The following is a 24,853-nucleotide window of genomic DNA, read 5'->3' on the forward strand; positions in this document are numbered from 1 at the left end:
TTTCTGTCTACCTGCTACCCTCATAGAGGATGACAAAAGAGGATCATGACTCTTAGGTAGAAATTCTGAACACCAGACCAGTCTATTATCATCACATTCACTATATACTAAGTGAAATAGGACAAGAATGACAATATTCCATCAGTCACCTTTTGTCACTGTCAGCTCCCAGGCCCCACCTCCATTTAGGTTTTGGTTACGATTTTGGCCTTCTTCCTACTGACTTGGGACCCACTTACATTTTCATGGTTAATGGAGGTACTGGGGTTTGAACATGGGATGTCATGCGTGCTGGGCATGTGCTCTACCACTGAGCTATGTCCTCCCCCATCCCAGACTATTTAAAAATGAACCTGCATACAAGCTCATGAATCAGGAAATCACAGAGGTCTTACTTTGGGAAAGGGTTGAGAAGAAAATGTAACAGAAGAGAAGCAACTGTTGACATTTACTCCAGCTGCCTCCTTTCAGAGATGAAGAAACTGGAGCCAAGAGAAATGAAGTAATTTGATTAAAGGTACAGAGTACGTGCCTAAACCAGGACCGGAAAGTAGGGGTCCTTGCTCTCGGTCCAAGACTTCTTTCACTGAGCAAACAGTTTCTTTCACAGTTGCATAAGTTCATCTGGGGACTCGAGCTCAGAAAACTGTTTAGAGAAATTACCAAGGTAGGACCCGCTGGCTCAGAGATTCTTAGGCAAATAGAGGGTCAGGGGAAGAAAAGAAAGCAACTAAGCCTGCCACCTTCTACTTGGAATGAAGGCCTGCACTGGAAAACCAGACAGAAACCTCCCTCCATCATTTCATGGACCCCCCAGCACTCAATGTCCGACTTTCCTTGCCCCTTCCTCAAACACTACCCCCCCCCCACACACACACGGCCCACCCCATGCCCCCTACCCGACACCGTACTCCTGGAAGAAGAACATCATTCACTCCTTCTTTAAAAGTATTCATTTGTGTTCAAACTATACTTTTAGAAAGGAAAAAAGACCAAAAACAGAAAAAAGTCCAAACTTCTTTAAAAATACTTGAGAAATTAAGGCAGTTGTTTTGCTGGTTTAATGTACAATGTGCATCCTGAAATGTAATAGAATAGCTGGGGTTGCCACAGGAACTCCTCTCTAAGAGTAGGAAGAGAAAGAGTCACAGATTTTAATTAACTCTGCAACCTCCCTCCCCTACCTATTTCCCCAGAATCTTCAAGGAAAACGGTTACCAAGTGCAGTACTGAGCTGGGAGTAGATTCTTAGGAAATATCTGTGTCCTTCCTTTTCCCCCCAGTTCTACCTCTTTGCATGAGGCACCCTGAGGGAGAATTTATCTGATGAGCCTTGAGGCTCCCTTCTCAGCTGGCACTAGCTACCAGTGCCTGGAGGAAACGATCAGTCTTGCATTCTGGTTTTATTTTCAGATCTTCCAAGAGAGAAGAAAGGTGGCCTTGCTCATGGTTTGCCACAGCCTGTTTTTTTTTTTTTGTTTTTTGTTTTTGTTTTTTTTTCCTTCTAACTATTGTTTTGCAAGGAAGCACTGGGAATTGAACCCAGGAACTCCACTACCCCCAGGCTATACCCAAGCTGCCAAAGCCTTACTAGTCAGCTGAGGCAGAATCCATGATTCTGTGACTTTAGAAGCATAGGAAAGGCCTCTCTTCCACCACCACAAATAATTAACTGGAGGATTTCCAAGACCTGATTTTACTTTTAAATCAGAAACAAAAACATTTTGCCCCACAGCTAAAGATTAACTTAAAAATATAAATGCTACTGAAACAATAATAACAGACTTCATTTCACAAACCAAATGCCAAATCTGGTTATCACATTTGAAAGTTTGAAAGTATCTGCCTCTGTTTAACAGAGATTCTGTGAGATGGTTGGGCTCAGATATTCAGATTAAATGAAAAATAACTGTACAACTGCTATTATGCCTAATCAACAACAGCTCTTGCATGCCATCTCTCTGCATATCTCAATTCATCTGTCCCTTCTGCCTCCAGACAGCATTCATGTCTCCTCAAATCTCCCTCTCGAAAGCTCTGAGCCCAGTCCCAACTACATGCACATTTACTCTTGCCTCATTTTAAAATTTAAAACAGAAATAGCCTTTTCCCCACCAAATACATATGAAAATTTATTTTAAAAAGTGGAAATGAGACCTACTGTATAGCACAGGGAACTATATTCAATTTTTTTAAATAATATATAATGGAAAAGTATCTGAAAAGAAAAATATATTTGTATAAATACATGTATAAGTGAATCGCTTTGCTGCACACCTGAAACTAGCATTATAAACCAACTACACTTCAATAAAAAATAAAATTAAAAAAATGAAAAATACATATTTTTAAAAATAAAAATATTTCAAAATCTCATCCCTCAAATATAATCAATGCCAATATTTGGGTTTATCCTCTCCTTAAAAAAAAAGAATCTGTATCTATATTGTTTAGTTCAAAGCACTTAGACCAAACGCTCTTTGAGGAGTGTTTCATAACAGAAACTTTTTGTGAGACAAATGTGGTAGCTCTGCTGGACATAAACAGATTTAAGAAAACCGTATGAATCAATGGAAGATAGTAGAAAGTGAAAGGCAGGACTGGTCTCGGCTTGATGCTCCTTTTGAGAACAGTATACCAGCCATACAGAGAAGTCCACAAGTCCACAATGTACAGCTAGATAAATTCAGAACAGAAAGCGAGACACCCTAGTCCCCTTACACCGGCCCCAAGGGTAACCCCAGAGGGGAGATTTACAGCAGAAAGGACAGGAGGGAGGAGTTGGCGTTCGCCGGAGGGCTGGGCCTTAACCAGCACTAAACTGGATAGCCTAAAACCTCAGGGAGAGGGTGTCAGTTCTAGAAGCAAGGCAATTCTAGCAACGTGGATGCCATTATTTAAACTAGAATTCTGCCCAGAATGGAGAGAAAGTGCCCTTACTCTACGGGGTGCAGCCCTGCGCCACCCCGCCCGCTGCAACCTGGAATCGAATCTGAGCTTATTCAGAAGACGACCCCGGCGGCGCCGGAACCCGGGATTCATTCCTCTCCTCCACCCAGAATCGGCGTCCGGGGCAGTTCGCAAACTAATCGTTTCACTTTTTTAACCGAAGAATTTCCACATCCTCAGAAAAAAAGAAAAATGAAGAGGAGGGTGGAGGGGAGACTAGTATTCATGCAGACACAGAAAGGAAATCTGAGCACCAGCAAGTCGCAGCAAGTCAGGATGGCCGAGCGGTCTAAGGCGCTGCGTTCAGGTCGCAGTCTCCCCTGGAGGCGTGGGTTCGAATCCCACTCCTGACAATAGATTTTTACATTGTAAAATTACCATATATATATACACCTACATTTTCCCCTAAGTTCCCACAGTGGAATAATCAATTATTTTTTAAGAAACTATCCGAGCTCTAGAATGAAAGCACTCTGTACCCAGAAGACAGGTTAAGATCTAGTTATTTTAATCTCCTTTCACTGTCTCTAATTGTCTGTCTGTCCCTCTCTCTCCTCCACATTCAAGGAGTTGAATGAATGTTACTCCACAATTATCACTGATGTGCGCCGGGACCCTCCTTTGTTTTATTTATTTATAGATTCCTTTTTAATTGCCTTTCTTCAATTTCATTAGTCATCACCTGTGATTAGCATGGTGCCTGCTGCATGTTAGACACTGGGTGGATAAATAAGCATTTGATGGCAAACCATTTCCACTTGTAAACATAAATCACCTTCGTGATTGATATATGAAGATTTAGGAAGATTTTTAGGCTTTTAGGAGAGATGGTTAGATTCCTCACCTGCAATATACTATAGCTTTCTGTAGCCCTTACTACTACGTCAATAGTACAGATGAGGCAAACTATTGAGGGTCACTTGGCTGGAAGCATACCTGAAAAGGCATTCGTGGAGCTTGATGGAACAGAAGGGTGAAGGTTAAGGCAAGTTTGATAACAGGATGTTGGCGTGGTCTAGTGTTAACATCGACACCGTGACCCAGCTGGCCTCACTATTTGAGGAAGATCTGTACTCTGGGCCTGGAAAAAAAGCTTTCTTGCACACAAGATATGAGGATGTGGGAAAAAAAAAAAAAGGTCTGCATTTGCTGATATTTATATTTTAAGGCAGGAGAAGAAAATTAAACATAAGATTCTCTCCCTGTGTTTGTTTGAATCTCCTTCCTCCCTCCTTATTGTGCAGTATGCATCTGCATTTCACATTAACCAGAGCACCTCAAAGATGTGAGTGACTGATCCACCATAAAGATCATTCCTCCCCGCCCCTACCCCTTTTCTTCTAATACTAGCAATGTAATTTCTTAAAAGAATAGCATTCTTTCCCAGTTCCCTAGGGGGTCATGGCGACTTGCTGCTCATTTTGTATGGGCTTACCTGGGCTATGTGCCCTTGGTGAATTTTATGTAAAATATCAGTATGTCATTTTGATGTACTATCCTTTGTCTTAAAAATGTGTGAGTGTGCCTTTGACTTCTAACAGGCAGAACAGTTCTCAGAGCTTTCTGAGTCTGCTCCTGGATTATAACCCTCAGTTTAACTCAAATAAAATTCCCTTTTTTCCTTCTTAACTAGATTATTAATTGAATTTTCATTGAGCCTTTCCGTTGCTGTGTGATGCCTATAAAGAAAAGTGGGGAATTAAGCTGCAGAGTGAGTAGAGAAAGTCTCCATAAAAGTAACATCCTTTCCTGAACTAGTTCCTCAAAGTATTGGGATATTTCGTTTCTGCAAATAAAACAGGAGATCATATTTCAACCTTGATCATCTACATAAAATAATGTGCCCTGAAGGTAAAAGCCAGGTTGGTGAAACTTTCTGTGTCAGGTGGTGATGGGGCTTGGTCTTGGGAAATGAGTAAGAGGGTAAAAGTTACAGTGAAAATCATTTGCCTGGTCTTGAGTTTCTATGTAAAGAAGTCCAGCTATGAGTAAAATTCCAAACCTCTTTTCCACTTCTCTTGTTTCCTGACTCTCTTGAAGAGTTTGGAAGAATGCACCTCAGCCAGGATGCTGGCAGCTTCAAGTTTGCCCCTTTCCATGGTCTATTCATTCTATGATACACAATAAAATGGATGCTCCTTCCTGACAGCTTCTTTTCTGAAATCATGGTGATAAATATTTTTCTCTTTGATTTTCCTTCCCAAAAAACTTGGAGTAAAAAACCATCTTTCAAAATAGTTATTTACAACTTGTGTTGTATGATTGGATTTTAGTGGCTGCTGTAAATTGAGATGATGAAGCCTTTTCAACGACATATTAATCAATCATTCCAGAGGTTGATCTTGCTAAAAATATTGCCTGCAAATTATGATAATGCATCTATTTGGGATTTCCCCAGAAAAAAAGAATAGAATGACCAGAGATAATGATGCTGCTTAAATCTGGTGATTTTGCCTTATGCTTTCCCTGATTTCCATTTAGTACTTGCTAAAAAATATTAGGTCTCATAAAAATGTAGAAACACTAAGAAAGGTAGAAATTCTTCTGAAAAAGAAACAAATTCATCTTTGTCTTTTTTTGTAAACAATAAGGCTGTCTCCATCCTCAGACCTATATAAAATACTTTTGTAAAACTCTATAGGAAAAGTTTACTCTTAAGATTGATTGCATGTTGATTCCTCATCTCCTTTGAAAAGCAGGAACCCCCCCCCCCAAAAAAAACAGGCCCCGCTGGGATTCGAACCCAGGATCTCCTGTTTACTAGACAGGCGCTTTAACCAGCTAAGCCACGGAGCCAGCACGCTAACGTGCTTCCAAATTGACATAGAAAAGGAAGGATCTTTACTTCTGTTTTTTGCATCTATTTTCTCGTCGCTGAGGTGCAAGAGCAGACCAGATGGCTTCCCAGACACTAAGGATGGACCTCTGCTTCGCCCCCAGACCTAAAAGACCGCGCAGCCATAGGAAAACTGAATCTCCTCTGAGCAGGGTTGGAGTGAGGGAAATGCGGGCGCGAGCCTGAACCCTCGGGCTGCGCCGGAGGAGTCTTTGAGAAACTGCCAGGAAGGGCAAGAGTTCAGCAGTTCCTGCTTCCTTGGATGAAATACGAACTGGGGCTTCCGGAGGAGAGGAAACAGGCCACATATAGACGAGAACACTCCTCTGGGTCGTGTGACACATTTACATCAAAGACTGGTCCTTGCAGGAAGCTAACTACTATGTTCTTTATTGCACGGATTTTAATTAAAATTCCAGTCCTTCCTTACCCCATTTCTTTCCATAAAATTGGGTTCCACCCACCCGCTTCTTGCTTATAATGTTAGCTAATCGAATTTCAGAGTCGCACCTTAAAAAATTCAAGATTTCGTCATTAAAACTTACTCTTGGAAAGAGATAAAGGAGTAGTCCCCTCTCCTCTGCAGCTAGAGGAAGAGAAACTTTCTTGTCTGAAAACTTGTCCAAACAATCTGTTTGATAAGCTGCCAAACTGAGAGCATCACAAGAATTTCTGAATTTTCATAGGGCCTGGTATATTTGTAACTGTTTCAGATTTATTCTATTTTTTTTGTAAAATGAAACTGTCCTTGGGAATTTAATTTGAACAAAGGGGTTTAGTGGAACTCTGAAGTTTACACATTGTTGCCATAGCTGTGAAAAGAACTTCTCAAATAAAACCTGTAATTATGATTGGCTGCTTACTTGAAATCTGTTGTCGTGGTGAAAATGCTGAAATCAACATTTCAGTATTTTTAAACTATATCAGTATTGACGGATTTCTCTGGCACGCTGTAAGCCAGCCCTTGGCACTGATCTCTGCCTATAAACATGATAGGGGGTAGGGATTCATGACTGCTAGATTTCTCACTTTGGTAAACCAACTGAAAGTCCATGACTTCAACATACAGTTTGATTGTGACCCCATGAAATAAGCACCGATTTCTTTAATAGTATGCAATTAACCATCGTGTTATTAATGTGGTTGAAACTGAGATAATCATACACAGCGTAGTCACGCCTAGCATGGCTTTGACAAAACAGTGGTAGATGTTCAGAAAGACAGCAAAGCCAATAGTGTTTGGTTTGTATTTTTCCTTTGACTGGCAGCTGTCAAAATGTGCACAGAAATTCAGGGAAGACAAAGGAGTTGTTTAACAAGCCAGAGACAAGTCTTGGGAGAAAAATGAGACTAAGAGCAATCATGTCCAGAAATCTGGGTGTGAACAATTTATTCTGCTTAGTTCACAGTGTGACCAGCAGGGACCATGGAAATGCCCCTCACATTGTCTCTGTTCCACACATCCAAAATTGGAGAAGGTGCAGATTGCTGTCACAGGCATTATTTCATGTAAATTGCATTATTAATGTAAAGAAACATGGAAATGGCAGACTGTGAGGTTTTCCATATGCTTGGGAAAGAAACTGGAAGAATAGCGCACTGAGACCCAGAGGAAAAGGAGAGTCCCACAGTGATGGCTTTTTTGACATGTCAACTTGGCTAGTCTATAAGCCCAGTTATTCAATTAAACACTAATTTAGATGTAGCTGTGAAGATATTTTGTAAATGTGGTTATCATCTACAATTAGCTGACTAAAAGCAAAAGAGATTATCCTCAGTAAGTGAGCTTCATCCAACCAGTTGAAAGGCTTTAAGAGCAAAATGAAGGTTTTCCTGAGGAAGAAGAAATTCTGTAGCATCTGCTCCTGTCTGAGAATTTCTAGACTGCCGGCCTGCACTACGGATTTCAGACTTGCCAGTCCCCACAATTTCATAAGCCAATTCCTAGAAATATGTGTATATTTTCCTATTGGTTCTGTTTTGCTTTGTTTTTTTTTTCCTGGACTCCCTGTTTCTCTTTTTCTGACTGATAACAACCACTGAAGAAAAGACTGGAAGCTGGAAACTAGAACTCTCAAGAAAGATCCGGTAGGAAGATCTTGAAAAACAAAATGAAAGCATGCCTCAGCTCATGTCAGGTCGTGAACACTGCAGAGAAATTTGAAGCAGCCAAGAAAAGCTTTCAAAATGTGCAAAACAAAGGGAGTTGTTTGCAGACTCTGAGGAGAACATAGCCTCCAGCTAGCTGAGTTGAAGACCATTTTAGAGGTGCAAGATGGGAACTGTGACTTCCAGGAATGCCCTAGAATTTGGCCTTCCCATCCTGGTTATGTGACGAAGATAAAATAGAACCAAGAGGTACCCCAGTTTGCTTCTGTTGGGCTGCACTCCACAGGTCTGCAAGCCCTGTACTTGCCCAGTCTCAAGACCTAAGAAAAAGCTGCAGTCAGCAACAGACACATCAGTGGTTTAATGAATAGGGGGAGCTTACGCGTCTGAAGGGAGGTCCTGTAGCGATACCCCAGCATGTGCAGCAGACAGCGGGTGAGCAGGACGTGTCAGTAGTCTTCGCTCCCAGAGAAAGAGGGAGGTTTCCAGTTTTAGGGGGAATTGACTCAGGATGGCTCATTGGTCTCCAGGGAAACCAACAGAGAAGCATGTCCCTAACCACTCCTTTGATAAGCTATCAAGGTGGAGATGTTCTGAACAAAAGATAAGAACCATCACTAGCTGGGACCTGTAGACAGTACATAGGCATTTACTGATTAGGCTCTATGATTGAGGGAAGGTCAGTCATGTGAGGAGGGTGTAGGTGAAGCAGGGACTGGTGAAGCAGCGGATGAAGAGAGCAGGAGAACATCCATCTTGGGTGACCTGATCACATAGCTTCATTTCTGAAAATTCAGAAACAGTTGTTCATGTTTCCAAGCTCCTCTTTGGAACAGCAATCCCTTTCTTCTAATGGGGAAGGGGTAATCTGTGACCTTGGATGGGAAACAAATGTTTATTTTGACTAATCTGTTACTGAAATTTTGTATTTTCTTTCATTATGAATTTAGGCAACAAATCAGTTATATTTCAGCCGTTTTCACTTTATCCCTATTGGCAATCACAAATATTTTCACATCAAATTCCCATTGATGCAAGTTTCTTAAAATATCATTTATGCTCATTACTGCTTTGAAATTACAGTATTTATTAGACCTCCTGCTGGATATTGTCATTTAGTGCATTAATAAAGGAGCACAAATATTACTATACCATAAATTTTTAATATTTTGATAATACAGTTCAATATAGTTGATTTCCCCTTGAAATCGTATGTATTCTCTTTTTTCTTTGTAAATATTACTCTGCGATGGAGTCCATAACTACCAAAGTGCCCTTAGGGTGCATTATACGAAATCTGGTCAGAAAACCCTGTTAATTATCTAGGGAAAAATCCCTAACTAGATCTACCTTAACGTGTATGCAGAAACGGGAGCATGTATATTTTTCTTAAAGGCTGTTGCAAACTTATGAACTAAAAGCAAAGATTTTCTAGTTACCATGTATGTATTCTCAACGTCAGGCAGTTTTACTCCATTTAGTAGCCCTAAACTTATTTACAATGTTCATCAGGTATGAAGCTAATGATTCCTTCTCAGAAATACAGAGAGGCTGAAAGGCATACATAAGAGACGCTGATTTACTTCCTGAGAAAGCAACCAAGTGAACATTCCTGTCTGTGCCAGCTAACGACGCTTCTTTTAAAGGTGTCAAATTCTGAAATGTAGGTCCTGAGGTAGGAGCAGCATGCCGTGAGGGTGCTTAGCACAGAGTATTGCTTAAGTAGATATTAGAAATTAAGTATTTTCAGCTACCCAAGGAGAGACAAGAAAGAATGTCAGATATAGTGCCGCCTTACAACGGCTTCCAGTTTCCTACAGAGTAACAGCCAAAGTCCTTACAAGGGAGTAGAAAGACAGAGGTCAACTCCCCGAGGTCTCCTACTCTTCTCGAGGAGCACTGGCCTCCTCGACGCAGCTGGAATGTCCCAACCATGCTCCCATCTCCAGGCCTTTGCCCTGGAGAATTCCCCTGTTCTATATCGCTCTTTCCCCTGACTACCGCATTTATCTGTCATTCATCACCTTTCGTGAGCGGCTTTCCTATTCTCTGTCCCGTTTTTTGCTTCTCTAAGTACTTATCAACATTATTTTATTTATTTAATGCTTTATTACTGTCTTCGCTACGTCCAGACAATCTTCTTGAGGGCAAGGATCACCCATATTTTCTTCACAGGTGTATTTCCGGTGTCTTAAACGGTCATACTGTGAATGAATGAATATATGAACGGAGGGAGCATATTGGGGCAGAAAGGGGCGCAGGGCTTGCCTCCCACCGCCATTTTCGGTGGGTACAGACAGAGAAAGGAGCACAGACACCGGGACGCATGCAGAAGGGGCCGCCTGGGAGACCGCGCGCTGCGTGTCTGGGCCAGCCAGGAGAAAGTGGCTTTCAGGCCCAGGCACAGAACCCACCGAGTGGACCAGTGCCACCGCCTGGTTTCTGACGAAGAGATGTCAGCCTGCTAACCACCCACGTGCAGGGCCAGTGGCGCAATGGATAACGCGTCTGACTACGGATCAGAAGATTCCAGGTTCGACTCCTGGCTGGCTCGGTATGCACGATGCTGTTTTACTTCTTTCGTCTGCCTATAGCCAAGGAACTCAATGGAATTAGAAAATTTGTGCAAGGTGAGGTTTGCTTGGATGTCTCAGGAGCGAGAAGGCGCCGCTTTCGACCACTGCTGGGGTCATCACTCCTTTGCGGTGCAAATTCCGCGTTCGGCCATGCGGTGGCGCTAGCCAAAGTGCAGCCACAGAAGTGTGGGCCCGTGTCACGCTCCGCTTCTCCAGTCTATTCCAACTGAAGGATGGGTTAAAATCAAGAAGTCGAGATTGAAAAGTAAGACTGAAGCGTCATTGATAAAAATTAAAGTCTTTCTTTTGCCCTCCCTCATCCGGTCATTTCCAGAATAAATTATTAAGAATCTGGCTTCAAATCTGTACGCTGCTGAGGATTGGTCTACTCATCTAATTGGCTTCTCTGGTTTGGGAGAGTGGTACACAGTAGCACGGGTGTATTAACCACGCGTGTTTGCAGGCATTGCGCCAGTCGCGGCAGCATTTGAGGGAAGAATGGCTGAGGAGAAGGGGCGTGTTCTGTAGAGAGAATTGTTCCGCCGAGGCAACGTACTCTCATCGGGTTTCCGTAGTGTAGTGGTTATCACGTTCGCCTCACACGCGAAAGGTCCCCGGTTCGAAACCGGGCGGAAACAACTTTCCCTTTTTCCCTCACTAATGCAGTTCCTTGAAATTATATTTATTTGAAAATTTTTTCACGCCTTCATTAAATACGTTCCCCTTTTCTTGTCTCGTTTTCCCCGGTCGGTGGTGCTGAGGCGACGCTGCTCAAGGTGGGTCCGATGGCCTCGGAGGCTGACGCACGTATCGCGAGGGGAGAACCCGACTGTCCCCGGCTCCGACGCGGGGCGGCCCGACGCCCGCAGCCCCGGAAGCGCATCCTCGCCTTGGTTTGCCTTCCTGTTCCCCGCAGTGCCGGGCTCCGGTCGTCTCACTATCTCGCAGTCCGCGCCGGCCCTGTCCCAGCCGAGGGCACCTGCGCTGCAGGCCCAGAGCTGGGAGCCCCGTGCCTCTCGCACGGCCGTGAGACTCCGGTGAGTACCTGGGAGGCCTAGGCGTGCGTCTCCGGAAAATGGGGGTCGTCCCGCCACCCTCCATAGACTTGCAACCCTCCTGCAATCTGGCCCTCGTCGTGATTAGGTGACCTCGGCCCCCGAAGGCCTTGCCTTCCACTCTCCAGAATAGCTGCGTAGCTCTCCTGGGTTTCGAGTGCGAATATCTGCGAAAGGCGGAATCCGGGAGTTGGGGGTCACAGAGATCAAATGCCCTTCTAGGCTGCAGATTCCCCACGGAGAATCTAGGACAGAAAAAAAGAAAGGCGAGGAGGGTATTTGGAAGCACTGGGTCCTCAGGGCTGTGGCCTGGAAGAGGTCGTGGCGGTGGGTTGGGCTGCCCTGGCCTGGGCTCTTCCCTCCCCTCCCCAGCTTACGAGGCCTCGTCTTCGAGAACCCCCTTCTGAGGGAACACCGAAGGGCTGAGTCTTCCTCCACTTTGGCCTCTGCTCTCCCCATCAAAAAGAAGAATAGATCCCAAAGTTAAGGAATGGACCAACTGTGGATTCTGAATATTGCCTTGAGGCGGTATCCACCATTACAGTTTATAGCTTACAGAATAGTTTCATTGCCCTAAAAAAATTCCCTGTACTCCATCTCAGATAATTTCTTTTAAATTAGCACCACTCTGTGGTGAGACCCTCTCCCTCCCCAGCCTCTTTGTCATTCATGAAAATGATACGACCTTTTACTCCTTTTATTTGTGTATCTGTCTCCTATATTTGTAAGGTCAGCCTCCTGGTCTCCTGATAAGCTTCCTAAATGTGAGTTTCAGGGAAGTAATCCATATGCATAAGCTGAGATACAAAATCCAGCTAGTGTCCTGTTTTCCTTGAATTTATCTTTATTGCCACCTGCTGTATTTTGGCATTTGACATGTGATCATGGTCCCTTTGCCTTTGGGATGGCCTTCAGCGGATTCAACTTGGAAGACTGAACCTAGGAAACAGACAGTAAGCATTCCCACAACAGGACGCGGGCTAAGAAACACTATTTTGGAGTGAGATGTAAGGAGAATGGTGTAGATTTGTAGTATGCCATCCATTGTTTAAGGAGGTGTGTCCTAGAACAAAAGCTCACCCTTTGGTTTCCTGTCTCATTCTCTAGTAATAAAAAGACCTCTAATAATATATGCAGAATATTTAGGGTGATCTCGTCATTTATTGTCCAAGTTGGCACACTTCTGAGAGTGAAAGGGAGCATTATTAATGATTATACTAGGGCAACAGGTGCAAACCAAGTCAACCTAGTATTAGACGAAGTGATTTTTTTTGTGCCACAAACTGTCTCTCAATATTGGCTTCTTCACTGTAAGAACAGCCGTCTTTGCCTTTGTCGCACACCATCACCATCCCCAAAGTTGACTTATGCAATCTCTGGCATACTTCTCAATTATTTTCTTTAAATATTTTTTTTTCTTTATTATGTTTGATTTTGGATTTCAAAAAAAAAAAACTTTTGTTCTCTAAGAATTGCCCAAACATTTCTTTAGCGGTGCATTTGAGAGAGAGTAAATTAGGCATAAATTCATGTAATGTCTAGGGAAGGATGTCCTCGGGAGCAAGCAGGTGGGGTCTAGCTGGGTCAGGAGAACTGCAGGATGTCTCTGCGGCAACAGGGACTTTTTGGTCCCCCCAGTAATTTAGGATATTTAGAGGCAAGGAGAGAGCATGGTAAGGGAAGAGAAGGGTCCTGCTACTTTCATATTAGCTTTTCAGTGAATTGCTTTTCAACCTCAGACTAGAACTGTTTCTCCTCTCAATTGTAACCTCTGTTCCCAAAGTTCCCTACAATGTACCAAGGGAAATAGTGACTGATTCAAGGCACAATCCTACTTTGGTTCTTCCCTCTTCTTTATACTAAGTCTCATTTCTCCCTCTGTTCCACAAGAAGGAAGAAAAACTGCAAAATTTCCAGAAATCTAGTCATCATGAAAAAAATGGGGAACAAATAAATTAATTAATATTTTAGCACTGTTTACGGGTGGTTGCCTTTTTTAGCCAAGGAACATAAAAATCTAAGTTTGCTCAAAGGTCATGTTTGCCCACTATATCTAGACAATGATGTCCAGCAAAAACACAAAACAAAACTGGAGTAACTGAGAGAAAAGATAATTTTTTTTTCCTTAAAATAAAACATTGTGGAGTAGGGCAGGCCACCGGGTTACAGAATTCCCCAGGAAACATTTTCAAGAGTAGGGCAGAAGGTGTAGTGGCTAGTTTTGGCCTCAAGTTTTTAAAAGTCCCACAGTATTTGTGAATGGGCCAGCGTCCTAACTACCCAAATTCAAAATAGATTACTTTCTATTCTTTGTGGCTGTGAATCTGTGCTCTGGGCTACCCAGTGGTTTTTATTCTTGAGCAGACCCATAGAATTACTCTGCAAAATACAGAGAATGATGGAGTATTATCCATGTGTCTGCCCCACCCATCCCCACCCCCCAGTTTGGGGAGGAAACCCCCTTCCCTTTCTCTCTGGACCATCTCCCATCCCCTCTCCAACCACCGGCTCTTTCCCTCTGAGGTGACTGTTGTTCTGATTTTTATATTTATCCCTTGCTTTTTTTAGTTTTACTACATACGTATAGCCTAAACGAGTCATTTAATTTTACACGTAGAAATGGATCCCTACTGTACATATTTTGCAGCTTGCTTTTTTTTGCTTCAAGATTATGTTCTTGAGATTAGTCCATATTTTTGCATGTAGCTGTAATCTATTCATTTCTGTTGCTAACTAGTATTCCTTTGCGTAGACTTTACCAAAATGTGTTTATACGTTCTTAAATAGTTAAAGAATTTTGGGTGGTTTCCAGGGTTTTGAAATTACAGTGTTGCTACAAACATTCTTGTAGGGGTCTCCTGTGCACACCTTCAAGAATTCCTCTAGGTAAACACCTAGAAGTAAAAATGCTTTAGATAATGTCACACACTAATTTACGCCCACATAAACACACACCCTAGTCGTATATGTTTTAATTGTTCCACATCTGCTGAGCCCTTGGTATTGTCAGACAACTTAGTTTTCACCAATTTGATGGATGTGAAATGTTATATTCTGTGGTTTTCATACTCATTTCCCATATTAATAAAGTTGACTTTTTTTTTGATTATTGATTCATGCTTTTTCTAATAAATACTTGTTAACACTTTTGCCCATTGCTTTAAAATTTTCATTTTGTCCTTTTCTCATGGATTTGTAGGGATTCTTTATACATTCTGGACTCTGATCCTTTGTCATTTATTTGTATTATGACTAACTTTCCCCTGCTTGGAACTTATCTTTTTACCTTTTTATGCTATCTTTTTGCTATACACAAATTACTAATTTTATTACAGTCAAGTTTGAATTTTAATGTAATTGAATTTGTCAGCCTTTTCCTTCATGGTTTACACTTTTTGTGTCTTGTTAAAGAAATCTTTCTAGGAACAGCGAGGAAGACAAAAGAATCCCTTGGGCCGGCAAAGCCATCTTCTAAACACTGCGGCCACCATGCCCAAGAGAAAGGCAAAAGGAGATGCTAAAGGTGACAAAGCGAAGGTGAAGGATGAGCCACAGAGGAGATCGGCACGGTTGTCTGCTAAACCTGCCCCTCCAAAACCAGAGCCCAGGCCAAAAAAGGCCCCTGCAAAGAAGGGAGAGAAGCCTCCCAAAGGGAAAAAAGGGAAAGCAGAAGGTGGCAAGGATGGTAACAACCCTGCCAAAAACCGAGATGCCTCCACAGTCCAGTCACAGAAAGCAGAAGGCGCCGGGGACGCCAAGTGAAGGGTATACTTTTTTGATAGCTCTGTACTTCTAGCGACTCTACTGTTTGAAATACTATTTTTTTTTTAAATCAAATTTTATAAAAATGTAGAGTTTTTTTTTTTTTTTAAGTTATGTTGTTAGCACACAAGACACTTTGTTGTCATCTTTCATGGAAAGGGCGAGTAACCACTAGTAGAATGTCTCAGAAGCTGGATTGAGTGAGGGGAAATAGAATTTTCTATCCTTGTATTGGAAGATTATTCTTGGTTCCCAGGAGAGATTCTTTGACAGTCACACATGGCAGCCACTATGGCTCAGAAGCCTTACAAGCGAGGGGAAGCAAAACTTCATGTCTTCTCCATTCCTGATGCCATCAGCATATACTTGACTTCCTGAAACCAAGACTCGTGATGCGGCCTTGGCCCCCCTAGAATCAACTGTGTCAGGTATCAAAACTCAGGCTTTCTGGTGGTGACATCAAGATGGTGTTGCTCAAAAGAGCCGGGATTCCTGTTTGTAGTTTGTGGATCATCTATTAATAATCCTGGAGTTTTTAGTTCCTTTCCTCCATGTCAGAGTTGACCTGTGAAAAACCTCTTATAATCGCTTCTCGGCCTTCTGGCTAAGATAAGTGAAAAGCTCTTTAACGCCTCATGTGAAATATTTACCCTTCCTGAAAACTCTTCCTGATCAATGCAGCAACAGACTTTGTTGACTTTGGGGGCAGAGGAGTTTGAAAGTTGTAAAAGGTTATGGATTGTCACCCACATCCTGCTGGAAGTAACTATTTTTGAAAAGTATCTTATAAAGCTGGATACAATTTGGCTTCATGGTAGAGGAGGCGATCATTTCCTACCCAAAGTCATAAAGATATTCTTCACTGCCTTGTAAAAGTGTTAAGAGTTTTGCTTTTCACATTTGTCTTTAGTCTTCCCTGAACTGATTTTTGTGAAAATATGAGATGGTAATTCAGTATAATGTGTTTTCCATATAGTAAGTGGTTGTCCCAGTACCATTTTCTGAACAGATCATCCTCTCCCCACTGATCTGTAACACTGGCTGTTTCATAAATCAAGTTTCTGTAGTGTGGGGTTGGGGAAGGGGGCATCTGTCGATGGCTTCTTTTCTGTCTCACTGGTCAGTTTGTCTTAACCTTGTGACAATACTATACAATCCTGAGTACTACAACTTTAGAAAAAGGTCTTGGTAACTCAGGATAAATCCCCCCCCCCCCAACCTTCAACATCACTACCAAACTTTTCTCCCTTGGAGTATCTTGGCTATTCTTAGCCAATTGCTTTTCCATACAACTTCTAAAATTAGATTGACAGGTTCCAAATCAAACAAACAAACAAAACAAAACAAAACGAAAGTGGGAATTTTTATTGGATTTGTATTGAATTTATACATTAATTACAATATTGAGTCTTCCAATCCATGAACATGGTGTAACTCTCTGTGTAGGCTTTTTAAATGTCTTTCAATAAAGTTTTATAATTTTCTCCATAAATGTTTTCTTTGGTTAATCTTTTCTAGGGACTGTCCACTTTTCGATGCTACTTTACATGGTATATTTTTAGTTACCACATTTACTTTTTTCAGCTAAATTTGAGTATCATACCCAGCAACCTTGCTAAACATTTACTAATTCTTATAATATGTCTGTGTCTTCTTTTGGACTTTCTAAGTAGATGACTATAGATTCTATACATGCAAACAATTTTCTTTCTTCACAATCATTATACCTTCTTTTCCTTTTTCTAGTTCGAGGCATTGTCCAAGTGCTAGGGGTACAGCAGTGAACAAAAAGTCTCTGCTTTCATCAAGCTTATATTCTAGTGAGGGGCGGGGTGTAGAAAATGCACAAATTTTATGTGACAAGGTGCTTTAAATAAACAATTGTAAGTGGGTGCTATTTAGCTGGGCGGTTAGAGAAGTCCTCTCTGATGATACGACATTTGAGCAGAGCACTTAATGTAGGAAAAAGAGATATGACTATGAGGGGAAAGTATTCCAGCAGAGTGAACAGCAAATGTGGAGATGAGATGAAATGTGTTTGGCATGCTGAGGAAGAACAAGGGGGCAGAAATGTCTGAATTGGAGTGAGGATGGGTAAGAGTGATAGTCAATATGATTACAGAGATAGCCAGGGACCAGAAAATGGAACTCTTTACGCTGTCATTTTTCTCTGAAAATGATGGGATGCCATTAGAGTTTTGAATAGAGAAACCACACAATCTAAGTTGTTGGGGAGTGTGTGTGTGTATACGGCTGATGCATGGGCAACAGGCTGTAAGGGAGGGAAAAGTTGAAGGAGGAAGACCTGTTAGATGGCCATCATAACTGACTTGCTGGAAATTCTATTTTATCATGCTGTATTACTGTCCTTCCTCTGCTCAACTAGTTCTACCCATTTTATTTGGTGAACTACAAACGTTTGTCTGTACTTTCTCTTTGCCAAACAACTGAACATTCAAAGATAAGCATTCCCTGTTGTCCAGTGTGTCCAAAGTCAAATGCAAGATAGTCACCACTGTGTGCTTGGTGGTGGTGTGATAATACTGCAGGAGGCCCTGGCCCTGTTGCCAGAGCATGAAGGGGTATTAGGAAGAACTTTCTGAGGCATTTTTGAGACAAGAAGGAAGGGAACAGGACACAGCTATTAAAGGAATGACACAACCAGTTAGCACCAAGATAGCTGAAGATTCAACTCCCAGTAGACCTCGAGGCCCAAGATGGTGGGAGAGTCAACCTCCATTGGACCTTGAGCTTCTATATACACACTGTAGTGTATTAGCACGGTGAAGGACACACCCGCAGGCGCCATGACACTTCCAAGGCTGACCATAAAAGGTCAAAGAGAGGGTGATGGCCCAATTCCTGGGAATCCCTGCCCCTTCCCCAAAGTAGTTGGAATAATCCTCTCACTTGTTAGTATATAAAAACTATCAACACCCCGCCTCAACACCCCTCTTGCTCCCTCACCTTCCTAGACAGTCTGCACTGTCTATGGAGTGTGCATCTTTCGAAATGAATCCACTTTTACACAGCTATGGCTTGCCCTTGAATTCTTTCTCACCCAAAGCCAAGGACCCTCACTCAATGGAGACCTGGGACACGACCATCCTCTCAAAACCCACCGTGTTTTCTTGCATCATTTTGACACCTAAGCAAGAAAATGAAAGCATAGAAGTTGACCAAGGAGTGGTTAAAAGTCTTCTAGTAAGAGTAATAACATTTGCAAAAACGTTAAGATAATACGGTCTGTAAATGTTCCATAAAGTATCTGTTGAATCAAAAAAATTTAAATGCATAACCAAATTACATTAGGTTTTTGACAATAATAAGTTATTTCTCACTGTCTGCCCACTGATTTAGATGTATGATTTTATTTCCACGACCCTATGAGTTGAATCATTATTACTATCCCCATTTTTACATTTAGTGAAACAGATTAAATAATTTTCCCTGAGATCATATGGTGAGTAAAATCCAGATTAAGACCCTGCTCTATAACTCCAGGGCCAAGAAATCTCCTCATTGTTGAAAAATCACTGGTATAACCTCAAAAGTAATCCATCAAAAAAAATAATTTGGCATTTCTGAGTAGATTAAGGAATTTCCCAAGATACCATTAGGAAACAATCAAAAGTAAGTAATAATATTCTTCAAGCTAAACAGTTGTAATTTCCAATGAAGAAGATTAGTAATGCAAAGACAGTAAAGTCCAGGGGGAAAGTGGTCATGTGGAATTTAGAATTTTAGTATATTTCTAGCAACATTAAGCTAAAAGGGATATTGTTTCTGTACAGATGTTAACTTCTCAAAAATTTCTTAAGTGGAGAACAAGTGAGAAAATGATAAATTAGTCTTTAAAGCTCTCTTGCCCACTCTTCTGATCCATTTGGCATTTACATTCCTATCTGTAAATTCATGAAACAGCCTGCGTGATCCAGAGTTTTCAATAGTCAATTTTCTGACCCTCAAAACTGAGGCACTGATCCTGGAAGACTTGGAAAAAAGAGGGAGGAAAACTTATTTTCCTGTATCTGCCCTTGACTATTCTCTGCTTCTTGGTACTATTCTCAACAGTGGTCACAGAGATCCTTGTAAAAGGTACATTGTTCTTTTCCATCACCCTGCCACTCCTTCCGCCCAGGGTCATAAAGATGACCTCCAAATGCCGTCCTTGAACTGCCCGCGGACGCGATCAGACGTGCAACCTGACGCCCCGCCCCTGCGGCCACCCGGGCGCCCAGGACGCGTTTCCGATCCCTTCTGGGCCACCCGGAGGTCGCGCTGCTTCGTGTTGCTTCTCGCGGTTGCGGACTGGAGGGCGTCCCAATTCCCCAGGCGGGTAAGGGAGGCTGGGACCGTGAAGTTCTTTTCCTGTATCGCTCCTGAGACCCCCCTCGCAGACCTTGCTTGGGCTTATAGTCCTGGACCAACCCCCAAGTTCCCCTCGGTGAAGTCAAGGCCAAGGGGATTGCCTGCGGGGAGAGGGTCACAGGGGTGCCGGACTTCTTAACCTTTTAGGTGCCTGGGAGCCCTGTGGCCTCCTAATGAAGCCCATGGAGCCCTTCTCGAATTATATTTTTAAAAGCATATAAAAATACATAGGATAACAAAGATAGCCAATGATATTACAAAACAATGATCAGACAAAATAATCTGCGAGATAGTAATATGTGTGTTTCTTCATTAATATATTAAATATCAAACATTAAGACTCGTTTTGTGATTATTGCAACTTCGAAATAATTAAATTTGAGATATTTGTAATGAATTTCATATCTGAAGTATGGGATAAGAAAATGTCTGTGATTTTTCTTAGTGACAATGCCACAGGTACTTACCTTCTGACTGTAATTTGTCACCTACATTCACGCTAAATTTCAGTTAGAAGTTAAAGATTTTGAAGTTGTAAATTTTTTTTTTCCCATCCAAGTTCAGTGGTCCCCAAGTTAAAGAACCCTGCAAGAGTGCTTAACACAGTGCCTGGCAAATTGAAAGTCCCCTTGTACATGCAAATATTAGTAATTTTTTTTAAATTACTTATTGCATAAATCTTGGATGTACAACATAGTGATTCACAATTTTTAAAGATTATACTCCATTTATAGTTATTATAAAGTTCCAGCTATATGCCCTGTGCTGTACGATATATCCTTGTAGCTTATTTTTGTTATTATGTTTTTATTTTATTTTGGGGGGAGGTAATTCGGTTTATTTATTTATTTATTTTTATTAGAGGTGCTGGGGATTGAACCCTCTCTCAGACCAGGTGGGAATCATTTTGAAACTAATATTCAATTTTATGACTCCCTTTTCATCACTTACTTTTAAAAGGTTGTGAGGGACAGTGGCCCTGTCATGTTTAATTAGAGAAAGTTTCTTTTCTTTTGAAAAAGCTCTGAACATCTGATAAAAGAAATTTTCACATATTGAGGTATGGGAAAGTCATTCTGGCTTGTACATGAGTTAACTTGAATTTTATGCTAACTAGTACAGCCTGTTTGTGGCCTATCAAACATATATTGAACATCTGCCTTAATTATTAAAGACAAGGGTACATTGACTAGGAGTAAAGAATGTTCATGTTAAAAATAAAGATTAAATGTCTCCCTTCCTGGGACACCAATGCTGGCACTCCTTCAAGGATAAGACTCCCTTCCCAGGTGCCAAAGCCAGATTGACTAGCTGTGTACGTGCTGATCTTTTTTTTTTTTTTTTTCTTTTTTTTTTTAAATTTGAAGGAGTGTCTCCCTGACTTGTTTGATGTTCTTTATTCTGACAAGACATAAAGCTGTGCTGAAAACCATGCTTCTCCAGAGCAGTTCCTGAGAGTTATCTGAGAGGCTATCTTCTGGGTTATAGTCCTCAGTTTGACTCAAAACTGTTTTCTATTCACATTATAGAATGTTTATTGATTATTTTCATTGACGCATCATAAAACAAAACAAAACAAAACTGTGGATTCACAACCCAAGTGGGCTTCCTTACAGACAGGAAAAGCTTTCATCTATAGTTACGTGGCTTGACCAAAGTTAAGAGGTGGCAAGTGCTTAAAGCAGATATTTCCTGTCTGACTCTAATAGCAATAATAATAATGATCACATTGTGTTACTTCCTCTGCAGTTTTTTTCTTCCTGCAAAATGCTACACTGTCTCTGAGGACTGACCTCCAGGTTCTCACATTATGAGGCTGATGTGCTACCTACAGTGCTGACAAGGCAACTGACCAGGAGAGTTGTTGGGGGTTTTTTTTGTTGTTGTTGCTGTTGTTCTGTAGAGGTTTTGTAACTTGTTTCACAATTTTTAATAGCAAAGTAAAGCTTAATTTGTCTGTTATCTCCTGAGTCCAGTAGGATGAAATTTCTGTTTTGGGAAATTACCAAATGAACTCTCAAGCAAGAACTACCAAGTTCTGTTTCTTTGGTGGTTCCCAGCAGGGCAGAGATGTTGTTGGTGCCTGTGTGTTCAGGTGGCTTGAGGCTTTAGGTCACTCTAGGAGAGGGGACTTGGATTTAGAGGAAGAGGCAAAGCAGGCAGTTTACTCAGCACAGGACCCATTGCTCTGGACTGTATGTCATTTCATCTTTGCGATTACCCTACAGCCCATGTTTCTCAGTGAGGGAGGTATAAAATGAATTTAAGGGTGGGTAGCACCCAGCAGTTCTAAGAATAACATAGAATCTGAAATAGAATGCAGTGCTTATGGTAAGTGGTAATTTAGTGAACTTTTGTTCTTACTTACATGTATGTGTATGGGTAAAGATGTAAACTAAACTACAAATTGGTCATGGCCAAAATAGTTGGGAGCAGTGCTCCTAGGCCATGAGTTCTGAGTTTGGGCATCACCTCCTCTGTACAGTTTACCTGGGCATCCCCAGAGCTGAGCTTAGAGAGGAGCACACCAGTGTGGGGAAGAAGAAGCAGTTCTGCACTGTTGCTGCTTTTCAAGAGTTTGACCTTTGATAACTTATAACCATTGTTAGTGAAACTTTTACCTGTACTTTAGATGAAATGTTTTGGGTGCTGTGGCTTCCAGCCACATTCCTAAAAGGCCCTTCTAATTTCTGAACAAGTCCTAGGTTATGATCTTCTCTGATTTTTCAGGGATCTGCCTAAATCAGCCTGTGAGTTGAGATTATTACCTTCTTTTCCGTTACTGTTTTTTGGGGAAAAAATGCAGCAGGGAAGGAAAACAGAGACGCCCGAACAGGGACTTGAACCCTGGACCCTCAGATTAAAAGTCTGATGCTCTACCGACTGAGCTATCCGGGCTCGTAGTGAAAAGTGCTTAAAACAGCAATCATAGTCAATTTATCCACACACTTGAACGAAAAAAGCATTTTAGACATTTCACCTGTGGTTCATGTTCAGAGCTGGATATTCAGAAAATGCGTGGCATAGAAACTCAGCCACAATGAAGGTCTTGTCTAAGGCTGAGATATAACCATATTACATTAATTATAATGTCCCACAAATTCTATCGTTCTCTCTATAGTTTGGATATACGCTATATTTTATATATATACAAATAGATACTATATCTTTATATAACATATATATTGTAGTAGATAGAATTCTGCAGTCAAAAACTACCGAATATTTGGACTTCAGTTCCTAGGGTTCGCAGAGGAATAGGTCAAGTATTCTACATTTGGGCCCAAACAAAACACTTTCATAACGAAGTGGATCCAATGCTGATGCTTTAAAGGGATAATTTAATCACATTTCGGCCACACTTTGGATACCTGAGTATAGGTCAAGGGACTGAGGGAGCGATTTGATTTGATTTAGGTCTCTGCTGCCTTTGGAGAGGGAAAAAAAAAAAGAAAAAGAAAAAGAAAAAAAGAAAGAAAGAAAGAAAAGAAAAAGAAAGAAGAAGAAAAGAAAAGAAAGGGGGGGAAAGAAGGAAAGAAGTTTTTAAAGACGAGTTCCACTCTTTTTCTCGTCGAATTTCCGGATAGTTAGTTCCATCCTTCGGACTCTAAGTGCTTGAGAAATGTCCGATGACTGGAAGACTCCTTCACTTGGAATACCGATGAATGCTGCCTCATTAACCAGTTAAAGATTTTGCTGAATAAGTAAAAGGAAATTTAGTTTAAGCGTTTGAGACTCTTAGAACTACAGAGGAAAACAAAAACAAAAACAAAAACAAAAACAACCGGATTCAAAGAATTGGGGAGAGCTACAAGCACCCGCATGGCAGGACGGGGATGTAGCTCAGTGGTAGAGCGCATGCTTCGCATGTATGAGGCCCCGGGTTCGATCCCCGGCATCTCCAGTCCCTTTTGCCTGCAAGATCACAAATTGTGTTTTAAAAACAAGAGTTGTTATACATAGTATGTATCCTCTCCTAAACTAATTTTCTACTGTCCTCTTTTAGCCACTGTATATAGAACTATATATGTACAGGGGGAAATTAGATAATTTTGAGGTATCTCGGGATATCTTTATCTGAAATGAATGAAACTGAAAATGAAGAAAAACAAGCAATGCCTAAGAGAAGCGACCTGGCAACTTGCCCAGGACCAATTAAATGAACGGATAGCTGAAGTATCTGGGGGTCCTTTAAAGGCAGAAATAATCTTGGCCTAAAAACACAGAAAGTGGAGGAGGGGGTATTGTTGCTGAGTTAATGGCACTGAAAAGTAGGACAAATGTTGGAAAAAGAATGAAGCTTTGGTGAAGGCGAATCCAGCAGCTCAGATGTACTATACTGTTTCTAATTACAAAAAAGAAAAGAAAAGAAAGAAAAACGGAAAGAAATGGAGTTGGGGTGGGAATCAAGAACGGGAATAATTTCTTGCTAAAGTTTTCAAACACTGTTTAAAACAGTTGGCCGGTTAGCTCAGTTGGTTAGAGCGTGGTGCTAATAACGCCAAGGTCGCGGGTTCGATCCCCGTACGGGTCAGAGTTCATTTTACACCCCTGTGATTAATAATAAATGGTCTTACTATTTATGATTATTTATTTATAACGTTAATGTTATTTATTATTTATGATTAAATAATAAATTGTTTTAGGACTGACCTACAAGAAAACCTGCTGTATCTCCACAAACAACATTTTGTTTAAAGGGCAAACCATTCTAGGGAAGTCTAGAGCATCCGTCTTTGAGTAAGTCAGACTGCTCAACAACTTGCCCTAGAGAAGAAGAAAAGCAGCAGGACACCTTAGGAGTCATTAAAGTCACTAGAAGGAAAAACTATCAGCAGTCCGTTTAGTGGCCAAACACTGCCCTTAAAGTAGTCTGAAAACATAATGAGATGCGGGGCAACTTTGGGAAGGGAGTACTCATTTATCTCCGATTGCTCAGTTTAGGATTCCTATTAGGGTAGATCATCCCTCACATGAAGGGAGGAAATCTCATCTTGAGAGAAGCGTTGTTACTTTGATATTTCAAGTGAGAAAGGACTAAGCCCTTTTCCATAATCTACTTTGTCCTCTGTCACCAACCAGTTGGTCCTGGTTGACCGATGCCAGCTTTCTCTCTGCTCCGTCCATTTCTTGATGTTACACCTCTTAAATCAGTCTCATTTCCCACCAAACCGACTTTCAAAACCCTATTTATG

At 41.4% G+C, this 24,853-nt stretch overlaps 1 protein-coding gene and 7 non-coding genes across 8 annotated transcripts; 6 read left to right on the plus strand and 2 right to left on the minus strand.

Moving 5' to 3' along the window:
• Positions 1-3,219: 3,219 nt before the first annotated feature.
• Positions 3,220-3,302, plus strand: TRNAL-CAG. Its single transcript has one exon. It is a non-coding gene; the product is annotated as a tRNA-Leu (tRNA).
• Positions 3,303-5,671: 2,369 nt separating this feature from the next.
• Positions 5,672-5,745, minus strand: TRNAT-AGU. The gene has a single exon. It is a non-coding gene; the product is annotated as a tRNA-Thr (tRNA).
• Positions 5,746-10,375: 4,630 nt separating this feature from the next.
• Positions 10,376-10,448, plus strand: TRNAR-ACG. Its single transcript has one exon. It is a non-coding gene; the product is annotated as a tRNA-Arg (tRNA).
• A 587-nt stretch (positions 10,449-11,035) lies between these two features.
• Positions 11,036-11,108, plus strand: TRNAV-CAC. The gene has a single exon. It is a non-coding gene; the product is annotated as a tRNA-Val (tRNA).
• A 115-nt stretch (positions 11,109-11,223) lies between these two features.
• On the plus strand, positions 11,224-16,626 carry HMGN4 (high mobility group nucleosomal binding domain 4). The gene is made up of 2 exons (XM_032463429.1): positions 11,224-11,507; positions 14,937-16,626. The coding sequence occupies exon 2, from the start codon at positions 15,015-15,017 to the stop codon at positions 15,285-15,287; it is 273 nt and encodes a 90-aa protein (XP_032319320.1). The 5' UTR covers positions 11,224-11,507; positions 14,937-15,014; the 3' UTR covers positions 15,288-16,626.
• Positions 16,627-22,483: 5,857 nt separating this feature from the next.
• On the minus strand, positions 22,484-22,556 carry TRNAK-UUU. Its single transcript has one exon. It is a non-coding gene; the product is annotated as a tRNA-Lys (tRNA).
• Positions 22,557-23,490: 934 nt separating this feature from the next.
• On the plus strand, positions 23,491-23,562 carry TRNAA-CGC. The gene has a single exon. It is a non-coding gene; the product is annotated as a tRNA-Ala (tRNA).
• Positions 23,563-24,118: 556 nt separating this feature from the next.
• On the plus strand, positions 24,119-24,192 carry TRNAI-AAU. Its single transcript has one exon. It is a non-coding gene; the product is annotated as a tRNA-Ile (tRNA).
• Positions 24,193-24,853: the final 661 nt, after the last annotated feature.

Source organism: Camelus ferus, chromosome 20 (genome assembly GCF_009834535.1).
Source record: "Camelus ferus isolate YT-003-E chromosome 20, BCGSAC_Cfer_1.0, whole genome shotgun sequence".
In the NCBI taxonomy this organism is placed as follows: domain Eukaryota; kingdom Metazoa; phylum Chordata; class Mammalia; order Artiodactyla; family Camelidae; genus Camelus; species Camelus ferus.

Excerpts from the sequence above, each read along its gene's own strand:
- HMGN4 (XM_032463429.1), top strand. The coding sequence starts at position 15,015 with ATGCCCAAGAGAAAGGCAAAAGGAGATGCTAAAGGTGACAAAGCGAAG.